The 12,346-nt window shown below is 36.2% G+C and overlaps 1 protein-coding gene across 3 annotated transcripts in view; it reads left to right on the plus strand.

Annotated features, from left to right (window-relative positions):
* The window catches only part of LOC131026808 (uncharacterized), a 257,348-nt gene that overhangs the window by 157,191 nt on the left and 87,811 nt on the right, over window positions 1–12,346 (plus strand). For all 3 annotated transcript variants that reach the window (XM_057956786.2, XM_057956787.2, XM_057956785.2), the window contains one exon: window positions 9,722–9,798. In XM_057956786.2, the coding sequence (XP_057812769.1) occupies window positions 9,722–9,798 (77 nt within the window). The remainder of the gene's footprint in view (window positions 1–9,721; window positions 9,799–12,346) is intronic.

A 12,346-nucleotide genomic window follows, 5' to 3' on the forward strand; every position in this document is an offset into this window, starting at 1 on the left:
GTTGGTGCCCTTAAACATTGTAATTGGAGTATAGATTGTGAGGCTGGATTAGGACAGTAGATTCTAGCAGCGTTCTCACCGTGGTTTTTCCCATTGTTAATGCATGATAGCTTCGGTAAGATAAATGATTGAATGAGAGATAAATGAAGTCTCTCATTCAATCATTTATCATATCGATAACTATGATAAAAAAACAAAAACAAAAAAAACCTTCAAGCAATTAATTCATCCTTGATAGCCATTCTACATTTGCATATAAACAACCTTTTGATAAATCACACTATGTATTTTGCTCATGTTAATCGATCTAATAAATCTTGCATTTAAATGTATATCGATTAACATAAATAATGATAACACCGATTAATATATATATATCGGGTTGCATATTATTATATCAGGCTGCATATTATTATATCGGGATGCATACGATATATCGGGTGGCAATATAAAGGTCATGACCGATCAAGGCATTGCTTGACCGTGTCCCATTTGTTATATACTTATATTGAGTGGCATTCGTGAGATAGGATATAGAAAAATAAATGCTCCTCTCACCTGCCATACAAAAGAAGATAGTCAGATTTATATTTTAATCAGTAATACATAGAACAAGATAATTTTAATTCTGATCCATAAATTTAACACCCATCTTGGGTTTCCACGTAAATCTTGCGTATTGTTTTTATTGTGCATCTCTTTTATGTCTTTCAGTTTTCAGATTGAAGCTTGTTAAAATTTTAAGTTGTTTAAGAAAGATTGAAGTTTTCGCGTACTATTGATTCACCCCGCCCTCTCAGTAGTACTTCTGTGTTCTACAATTGGTATCGGAGCCAGGTTTGTGTAAAGGTCTCATAGTGGATTTATTTTTGGGGGGCTTACACATGGGTATTTTGTAGTCATTAATAAAGTTTGATCTCGAGGGGCCTCACCCATAGGCTTCTAGTGTTTCTACACAACATGACATAAGCAAGGGATGATAGTGTAGTCAAATAACATGAACTATGATTCTACCTCCATCTTGATGAAACCTCACGAGTTGCATTTGGATCTTCTAGTTGTCTCTTCTCTAGATTTTTGTTATGATTTGACATCTTGATTCGCATCGGTTCGCATCTCAAATTGAGAGCACACGGTAGATGATCATAAATCTCTTATTTCATTCACAATAGATCACATCTCAAAATGTGAGTCATTCATTATGGTTAATGTTCTTGAATCGTCATGGTACTTGGTCCTATGGATCAATTTTAGGCACTATTTAGCATGAACATCGAAGTACACAAGCAACTTCTAGATTCATTCATCTTTCTCTCCTTGAAATTGAGTGTTTCTCCATGGGTTTTCTCTTTTCTTCTTTTGGGGTTTATTATCATTGTACCATTTTGTATGCATCTAATCAATTCTTTGGTTTCATAGCATTTCATTTCTTATCTCTTCCATGGAAGGTTGATTTGGCTGCAAGTATTGCTTGGCTATTGTTGGTTACTTTAGAATTCTTACAAGAATTCTCAAACATATGTCTTGTTAGGGGAGTTGTAGAGTTGCTACATGGATTATTTCTTGAATCTACTGAGAACAATAGAGCCAAGAAGCATTGCACTCATTTGATACAACCAGTGTTCCACGGGGATGCGTCCCCCCGTGAGAAACGTCTCGAGGACGGGGGGATGGGGACGCGACGTCCCCCGCCATCCCGCCACCGCCACCCAAGTGCCATCAGGACGCGGAGATGTCTCCGCGTCTCCCAGGGAGACGTGGAGACGTGAAGACGTCTCCTTGGGAGACGTTTGGGCGTCTCCCAGAGAGACATGGAGACGCCTCCACGTCTCCTTGGGAGACGTTGGCCGTCTCCCCGTCCTTTGAGAGACGTTTAGATGTCTCTCCAGGGACGAGGAGACGCCCAGACATCTCCTTTCACCCCCACGTATATGCGATGTTTAAAATTAAAATTTAAAAAAAAAGTGACTTCTTAAGTTTTTTGAGGGTTAAGGGGAAACCGCACCGATAGAAGTAGGGAAAATCTAACCTCCGAGTCTGATTAGGCTCCATATAACAACACAACTTAGAAATCTTGGTATTTAGATATAGTATTTCAAATTTCCTAGTCTGATTTGAAATGCAATTCTTATACTGCAATATTGTCATACATCTTTTCAAAACTAGTTTTTTAAGTACTATATGTATATGTATAACTATATCAGCACCACCAGCCCGCCACCCCCCCCGCTGTCCCCCTGCCGTCCCCAAACTTAGGCCCTTGGTCCCCCTGTCCCGGAGATGCGTCCCCGCGTCCCCCCGTCCCCAACGCCCGTGGAACTCCGGATACAACTGGTTGTTGCTCATATGGGGATGAATAAGTAAGATGGCGTTCATTTCAATATGTCATGTCACAATGCATAGCATTGGACTCAATTTCTCTATATGTGGTTTACATATTCTTTCTTTAACACTAAGTGTTCTCGCTTTTTTCACAACTAGGCTTGTCAAGGAAGACATAAATCACTAGTGTTTTCGTATCAGCTAATGTTCGCTAGTTGGGGATGTTAGGAGATCCTAGGGAGAATATTTGAGTTCCACCTAGTGTTTTCTAGTCATGAGTTATTAGCCTACATTGGTCTCGATTGTGTCTTCATTGTTGAGCTTTGGTACGACCATGACACCACTGGCCACTTGCCACTTGCCATGATTTGCCACTCTCATCTTCTTTGGCTTTATGCTTCATCCTCTTAAAAAGCTATTTGTAGTTTATATATTTCATCTAGTTTGGATCAATTGCTCTATGGTTATTCTTATCGTTTTCTTAAATATATTTAGTGTCTTGCATTTATTTACTTTTCACAACCTAGAGTCTTGTTTAGTCTAACCCCATTTATGACCGGGTCCTATCCTAGGGTAACGTGACCCTATCTTATGCACAAACAAATAACACACTATACAAAAAAATACTCACCATTTAATATTAGCGCCAAAACCCAAGGAGGCCGACTTGCATTTCAAGGAATAAAAGATGTATATATAAATAAGTGACAAATTGCAAGTTAAGACACATTCATTCATTTCTTCACCTATGCAAATGAAAACAGCTCTGCTTATCAAGTGCGAATTAACAAAGCAGAAGGCAAACTAATTCAGACTTATGCGAATTGGTGCAAGATAACCTAGGTGATGTTGTGCATCTTGAAGAACATGAAAGAGCAGATCTGCTACACAGATCAGATCTGATACAAAGGAGCTAAGTATTGTAATTGTGCATTTTAAGAGGAGAATATATAATCTGACCTGTGGGTCTTTCATGCTGGGTTTTTTTTCCTCATTAGAGGTTTTCCCAGGGTATGCTTGTTGTCTATTGCTTTTTATTTCTGATTTATGTTGACTAATTAAATACTGCAAATCTGATTACAATCTAGGGCATATTTAATTTCTGCTGGTCAATTAAAATACTGTGAATCTGATTACAAACTAGGGCATAGTTAATTATCTAAGTCTGATTAACATACCTAAGGTCTAAAATCTACATGGTATCAGAGCTAATGTGTCATTAACTTCTGATTTTAGCAAATCAATTGTTGCATATAGCTGTTGGTTGATTTCAGATTAAAGATGTCAGGTTTGAAGGCTGAAGATAGGCTTGAGGGAGCCATTGACTTTGCTGCTTGGAAAGTTCTTATTCTGTTGATCCTTGAAGAAAATGACCTCCTGAAATTTGTAGAAGAAGAAAGGCTGTCTCCTCCAGAAGATGCTGAAGAGCTGAAACTGTTCAAGAAAGATTCCCTCAAGGTTAGTAGGATCATAATTGAGTCTGTCAAGAATCATCTTGTCACTGTCATATCAAAGTTTACATCTGCCAGAGAAATGATCAAACACTTGGAAGGGGTCTACGAAGTCAACAATCTCAACAGGGCTCTTGCCCTAAGGCAACAACTTCTACACATGAAAATGAAAGAAGAAGACTTAATCATAGCCTACTTCATGAAGATCAATGAACTAAAGGACAAGCTTAGCACTCTTGATTGCCAAATCTCAGATAAAGACCTTGTTATGATTGCATTAAATGGTCTACCTGATGAATGGGAACCATTCATTCATAGCATTGGTGGAAGAGCCCATCGTCCCAACTTTGAGCGTCTTCAATCTGGTTGCATCGAAGAGGAATCTCAAATTGAGGTAAGAGGAAAACTCAAGAACTCTCTCAAAGATAATCATGTTCTCTTATCTAAATCTAGGAAAGGTGGTCATTGGAAGAAAGAAAAGAGGAGCAAAGATTTTAGATCCTCCTCTGATCCAAGGAAAAAGTCAAGAGATTCCTCTCACATTCGTTGCTTCAGATGTGACAAGTATGGTCACTATGCCAGAGATTGTCAGAATGACCCAAAGGAAAGGGAAGCTAACTTAAATGAAGTTGCCGAACAAAGTGAAGACTACCTTCTTAACTCTTCTCTTTCCAGTAATGTTCCTACGGACAGCAATACGTGGATACTTGACAGTGGTGCCTCCAGGCACATCTCAGGATTTCGTGAGCATCTCTCAGATCTGATTGAAAAAGACACCAATCTTCATGTAGTAATCGGTGATGATGCTCGATACTCGGTAAAAGGTTCTGGCACTACCTCTTTAAAAACTAGATTCTAGTATTTCCTTACAACTCTGTGATATTCTATTTGTACCTGGTATTAAAAGAAATCTTATTTCCATTTCGGCTTTAGAAGATAAGGGTTTGCAAATAGCATTTTCTGAAGGGAAAGTACTAGCTTGGTCTAAGAAATCTAACTTCAAATCTGCTCGTATTATTGGAAATAGATGTGATAGTTTATATAAGCTTGCAGCTAATCCAATTCAAGCTCTCATTCATGAGACCCCTGAATCATGTGAGCTATGGCATAGAAGATTAGGTCATCTTCACTTTCAAGCTCTTCCCACTCTCGGTAAAATGGTCAAAGGTATGCCTAAACTCAGTTTATCTCATGATGATGCTTGTAAAGGTTGTGCAATGGGTAAGAATGTAAAGAATCCCTTTCATAAAAGCGATAGTAGGGCTAAAGAAAGGTTAGAGCTTATTCATTCAGATTTATGTGGTCCTATGTCAGTAGCATCTCCTAGCGGTTTCCTATATTATGTTATCTTCATAGATGATTTATCTAGGAAAACATGGATCTATTTTCTTAAAACTAAAAGAGTCTGAAGAAGTCTTAAACAGATTTAAAGAATTCAAAGCCTTAGTTGAAAATACTACAGGAAATCGAATTAAATGTTTGAGGTCTGACAATGGAGGTGAATACACCTCAGGTAGCTTCTATGACTTTTGTGTTAAAGCAGGAATTAAGAGGGAGTTCTGTGTTCCCTACAACCCTCAGCAAAATGGAGTTGCTGAAAGAAAGAACAGGACCATTGTTGAAGCTGCAAGAGCCATGATACATGATCAGGACTTGCAAACTTTTCTATGGGCAGAAGCATCCAAAACCGCAGTTTATATTCAGAATAGATGTCCTCATCGAGTCCTAAAGGATGTTACACCTGAAGAAGCCTTTTCAGGAATCAAACCAGACATCAGTCACCTAAGGATATTCGGAAGCCCTGTGTATGTTCATGTGTCTAAAGAAAAACGAACCAAGCTGGATCCATCTGGAAAGAAAGGCATCCTAGTAGGATACAACGAATCTTCCAAAGCCTTCAGGATCTACATTTCAGGTCAAAGGTACGTTGAGGTAAGTAGAGGTGTAACTTTTGAAGAAGATATTGCTTTCAAAAGATCTAAAGGTTCATTAATCAACAATGATGATATGGTGATGGAAAAACAAGATTCAATTGTTGATGCTAACCCTAAGTTACAAGAGGAGTCTACTGATCTTCCAGATTAGGAAGCTCAGAATGACTCATCAGAACCCATTTAATCTACCAATATACCTCAGGATATTGTGATCTGCAAGAAGAGACCACTTTGGGTTAGAAATACGATTCAAGATGCTGAAGGGTTTGCTGCTCTCAGAGGAACCTTCAGAAATTGCAAGAGTTTCCAAAATCACACCAACTACATTTCTGTGATGTGCAATATAATTGAGTCTGAACCCCACAATATCGGAGAAGCTATGTCCCATCATGCTTGGAAATTAGCCATGGATGAAGAGTATGGGTCTATCATCAAGAATGATGTCTGGGACATTGTACCCAGACCCAAAGGTAAGTCTGTCGTTTCCTCTAAATGGTTGTTTAAAATTAAACATAATGTTGATGGTAGTATTGAAAAATATAAAGCTAGGTTTGTAGCACATGGTTTTTCTCAAAAGGAAGGAATAGATTATGAAAAAACCTTTTCTCCTGTTGCTAGATATACCTCTATTAGGTCTATAATAGCTATTGCTGCAGCCAAAGGATGGGAGTTGCATCAAATGGACGTTAAGACAACCTTCCTTAATGGTGTCACTGAGGAGGAAGTCTATATTGAGCAACCAAAAGGCTATGTAATCCATAAAAGAGATTCTCATGTTTGCAGGTTGAAGAAAGCTTTATATGGGCTCAAACAGGCTCCTCGCACTTGGTATGAAAGAATTGATAAGTACTTACTAAGTTTAGGGTTTTCCAAGAATGATGCTGATGCTAACATTTACTTGAAAGTTTATAATGATGAGATGCTTATTTTAGTTTTGTATGTAGATGATTTATTTCTCATGGGTGAAAATAAATTAATCATAAGATGTAAAAAGGAATTAGCCTCAGAATTTGAAATGAAGGATTTAGGTCTAATGCACTACTTCCTAGGGTTAGAAGTATGGCAAAGAGCTAATGAAATCTTTCTAAGTCAGGGAAAATACACTATTGATATTTTGAAAAGATTTAGAGTGATAGATTGTAAACCTATGCGTACTCCTATGGAATCTAACTTAAAGAAGTTAAGTGTTTTTGCAGCTAACTCGGATTTTGCAGATCTCTCTGAGTACAGGCAATTGATTGGCTCCCTGATGTACCTAGTCAATACTAGGCCAGATATCTGTTATGCTGTGAATGCTCTCAGTCAGTTCATGAGCTCACCTAAACATGTTCACTTGGTTGCTGCCAAGCACATTCTAAGATACCTACGTGGCACGATTGGTTATGGGCTGAAGTATTCACTTAATACCCCAATCCTCTTGAAAGGCTACTCAGATTCAGATTGGGCAGGAAGTGTCAAGGATAGGAAAAGCACTTCAGGCATCTGCTTCAACTTGGGCTCCGCAGTGATCTCTTGGGCATGCTAAAAGCAATCTTCGGTAGCATTAAGCACTGCAGAAGCTGAGTACATTGCCGCATCTATTGCATCCAGAGAAGCAGTGTGGCTTCGTAAGCTCCTTGTTGGATTATTTGGTCAAGTCAATGATCCTACTACCATTCATTGTGATAATCAAAGCTGTATAAAGATGTCAGTAAATCCTGTATTTCATGATCGGTCCAAACATGTAGAAACACACTATCATTACATTCGGGATATGGTGCAGAGAGGTGCCATTCATCTAAAGTACATTAGCACAGACGAACAGATTGCTGACATCCTCACCAAACCTTTATCCAGAGTGAAGCTCGAGTACTTCAGAGATAGACTTGGTGTCATGGAAAACGGAACCCTGATTGAGAGGGAGCTTCAATCTCAGTGACTATTGGTAGCACTTTGAGTCATTCTTTGCTTGTGTGCAAGAATGAATTACATCCAATCTATGCTTGTGTGCTAGATGGATAATTGTAATAATGTAAAGACCCACTGGTGTATTACACTTTCTATGCTTGTGTGCTAGATGGAAGATGTAATTCTATGCTTGTGTGCTAGATCCATTCTATGCTTGTGTGCTAGATGGAACTTAAAGGTTCAAATTATGTATTCTCCTCCTCCCTAGTTAAGAGGGAGTGTTCATTGTAACTAGGTTTATATGGGTTCGGATTGCCTTAAGGCAACATCTGAACCCCATTTAGGACCGGATCCTATCCTAGGGTAACGTGACCCTATCTTATGCACAAACAAATACCACGCTATGCAAAAAATACTCACCATTTAATATTAGTGCCAAAACCCAAGGAGGCCGACTTGCATTTCAAGGAATAAAAGATGTATATATAAATAAGTGACAAATTGCAAGTTAAGACACATTCATTCATTTCTTCACCTATGCGAATGAAAAGAACTCTGCTTATCAAGTGCGAATTAACAAGGAAGAAGGTGAACTAATTCAGACTTATGCGAATTGGTGCAAGATAACCTAGGTGGTGTTGTGCATCTTGAAGAACATGAAAGAGCAGATCTGCTACACAGATCAGATCTGATACAAAGGAGCTAAGTATTGTAATTGTGCATTTTAAGAGGAGAATATATAATCTGACCTGTGGGTCTTTCATGCTGGGTTTTTTTTATCTCATTAGAGGTTTTCCCAGGGTATGCTTGTTGTCTACTGATTTTTATTTCTGATTTATGTTGACTAATTAAATACTGCAAATCTGATTACAATCTAGGGCATATTTAATTTCTGCTGGTCAATTAAAATACTGTGAATCTGATTACAAACTAGGGCATAGTTAATTATCTAAGTCTGATTAACATACCTAAGGTCTAAAATCTACACTCTGTATTATAATTGAATGTAATTCCTTTGAACTTTTGTTGATCATCACTTTGACATTGATATAATTTTTTGTTTGGTTTAACTTCCTTGAAGGGCCTTGCTTTCACAGCATTGATTTGTATTTTGTCATTCTTATGGTATACAAATTTGGTTATTTCCCACCTCCAGTTGGCTTGGTTGCTTCCTAGCTTTAGCTTTTTATTTTTCAATTGCATTGGAATTCCTTTTACCATTCTTGATTAGCTATTGTAACTTGTAAATATTTTTTATTTATTTCTTTCATTTGCTTTCTATCTGTAGACTGACCACCGAATGGTTGTTAGTAGAACACCAATGGACCAAATACTACTCTGTCATCCAATGTAAGTCTAACTAGTTAGGACATATTTGAATAGGAAACTTGATTTTTTGATGACTTCTTTGCTTTTTGTCCTTTGCAAATTATGACTACCTGGTTCGTCTCTGTGTTACATCCAACAATTACTTTTTCATCTTGTGGGGGTCTTTTGCAACTTGCCATTTTGATTTGTAGTTTCACTTTTATCTTTGGTGAATAAACACAGGTATTGTTATAATTTATTTAATTCTTGTCTAATTGTAGTACAATACTTTGGTGGCTAAAGGAAGTAAAAAATTTGTACAAATCTCAATCTAAACTTGCTTAATTTTATTCATTATGCTATCTTTGCTTTCAAGAAACAAAATTGATGTGAAATTGTCTGTTATGATTGTTCTGAATTTTGTTTTGTCATCAAAGCTATTTAAAATAAGTAATTCACCGGATATGTTTACTATGTTTAAATGGTTGTTTCAACCATCTTGATGAAAGAAGAAATTGTGGATTACTTGAAGGCTAGACAAAAGTTGTCCTATAGCATGCCACTGCCAGATATTTTTGTCCAGCATTATAAATCTCTAAACCACAGATTAATGGTATAAAATATAAAATGATAGATATGTGCAATTCTCAGAAAGCAAAATTTCTGAACAGTAGTTTTGGTTTATATACCTGTACCTCAGTTTTAACTTCTTGCCTATTCACTAGATACTGTTGAATGCCCTTTGCATGCTAAGGGAATGTAAGTATTGCTTTCTATTTTTAGTTTCTTATGATGAACACAGCTTGAGCTTTTTTGTAGGCATTGGAGAACAGACATTGGCTGCACTCAAGCGTTGGGCATCTGATAGAAATTTGACACTTTCAAGTGCTTTGAAAGTAAGATGTACAACCAACAGTTTCCTAATGCGTTAATATCTTGAGCCATGTTGATATGTTCAAAATTATTTAATTTTTCTATGAACTATTGGAAAAGCTTAGCAGTGTACTACTCCAGATGGTTTGCATATATAGATTGCAGTATATTAAATTCTATAGAACAAGTATGCCATCTATCTAAATGTATGTGTGTTGTCAAATTAAACCATCGTTTATTTGTATGCCTATTACTGCAAATGGAAAAATCAATTAACTGACAATAATATGTTGTATTGAGTAGTACAGTGATCTTATATGAAGTCTTTGTTAGGTGTAGGAATTGGAATTAGGAAATTCTTAGTTGATGAGAGATAACCACTCAAATCTCTGTAATTGGGTCTCCTTATAATGATTGTAATAAGTACATTGAGAACTATTGTTGTTAGGAGATCGGTATTGGGACTGGACTGGTACTCGTACAAGGGATGAGGATGGGTACTGCTATGCTATTTAGAAAAAGAGAATGGGGCATAGATACTTGGAGATAACAAATTAAAAAAAAAAAATCTATTTAAATATTTAAATTTAGAAAAAAATACCCAACAGTTATACAATCTTCAAAAAATCTAAAATGCTTAAAGATTAGGAACATTCTAAGTACATAAATAAATGTCAACAAAAGCAAATATTTTATTGTTTCTCTTCCTACTTTGCACTTTGATAAGAAAATTCTCTACTAGAAAAAGCTTAATACATTTTCTGCTGAAAATAAGAAAATTACAAATCTCCCATATTCTTCAATTCATTTAGCACTTGTCAATCGATTATCATTACTTTAGGAAAAGAACCCCAAAAAATTATATGATAAATCTAATAAACTTTTATAGGAAATTTCCAAATTTTGAATGAAAATTTCTATAAGATGTATAGAGACATGAAGGAAATTCATCTGAAGTCTGCTGACATTTGGGTTGTCAGCATATGTGTCTCAAAATGGGTATTTTTTTTAACGCAGGTAACAAGTACTCGGGGACATGGTATGAATCTTGCGGAACTATATTAAGAACCAACAAGTTAGAACTTGAGAGTTAGGTGTAATTGTTGTGGAACTTTAAAAGGTCATTAAAACTATTGAGATAACCTGTAGTGAAAATAAGGGAATCCATACAGAAGATTTCATATACTGCTAGATCTCATTTAAATTATAAGCTAAAAGATATTTAAAATAAAGGAATCCTCATGAATGATTTCGTATTATCACAAATTTCATTAACAGGATTTACTTTGATGTGGTTTTTCTTATGGACCTAGGAGATGAATAAATAATGCAGCAATGATATTTTTAGTGTAAACTTATGGAGCCTTAATAATAACTCAATTCAATCAAATTTGTGAAAGCTATAGTGTTTTGCTTTCACTTAAAGTGAAAATGAATATAGGCTATAAAGAAATGGAACAAAAGTAAATGGATCAAATTATGTGCCTGTGTTCTTGTAATCTTGTTTTTTATTTTTATTAATTTTTTTGCATCAAGGAAATGAGCTCATATATGCCTTTTCACGAAAGTTTAGGAACTGATCTTCTTTTTTTATCAATAAGTGAAGGAATAGTGTGAGTACTTGGAGACTAGAGCAGCACTTTTTGTTTGAATAAAAGTTATAGTGTGTAATGCTGAAACCAGTGTTTGAATAAAAAGAAGTCAGCACAAGTCACATAAGAAAATCACCAAATCATGTGAAGATACGTGAGTCCACCAAAAGTATACTACCTAATGTACAAGAAATGGACCAAGCTTATTTCTAACATGGATATCCTTTTTCAATGATCCACTTCATAAAAGATGAGTCCTGAAGAATGACGTTACCAAAATATTAAATTAATGAACATCTTTGTGAAATGTGTTGTTTTAGTGAGAAAGAAAGGAGCAGATCTGAAGGCATTCCTTTGAAGTATTCATTTTGAGCAAGTTTACTGTCAAGAGGAGGTAACCACTTTTGCACATATGTGATCTACTTGTCAGCAGTAAGGGTGCCAAGTATTTAACAAAGATTAATACAAACAATGCATATCATGAAATTGAAATCAACTTCATAAAATTTTTGAAGAATGCACTCAATTGCAATGAAGATCTCTTTTAGTGACCATTTCTTACTTTTAATCCCATCAAAAGCTCCACGATCTTTATGTGCTTCATGGAAGACATCCTTGTCACCATGTTTTGGGAAGGACGTTTTTTTACATTTTAGACATATCCTCAACACCTTGGCCCAACACAAGATTTCATTAATCGATAGATGAAGGAGAGATTAATATAGTGTAACCACATCACACATGATAAGGATTTTGTCATTCTATTGGAAAACTTGTAAATCAATAGACATTACAAATATAACAACCACAATCTCTAGAGGGTCTGTAAGGCATGACAAAGATAGCAAGGACATTAACACGTCAACTGAAGCACTTGCACTTCAAAGTTTGTGTTTGAAGTGTAAAAGGTTTTAGCATGTGTATTATGACGAAAAGAATAAACTATCTTTGCTACATGTTGGACAATAGCAATGTATAA

The sequence above is a fragment of the Cryptomeria japonica genome, chromosome 1 (assembly GCF_030272615.1).
Source record: "Cryptomeria japonica chromosome 1, Sugi_1.0, whole genome shotgun sequence".
NCBI classification, from domain to species: domain Eukaryota; kingdom Viridiplantae; phylum Streptophyta; class Pinopsida; order Cupressales; family Cupressaceae; genus Cryptomeria; species Cryptomeria japonica.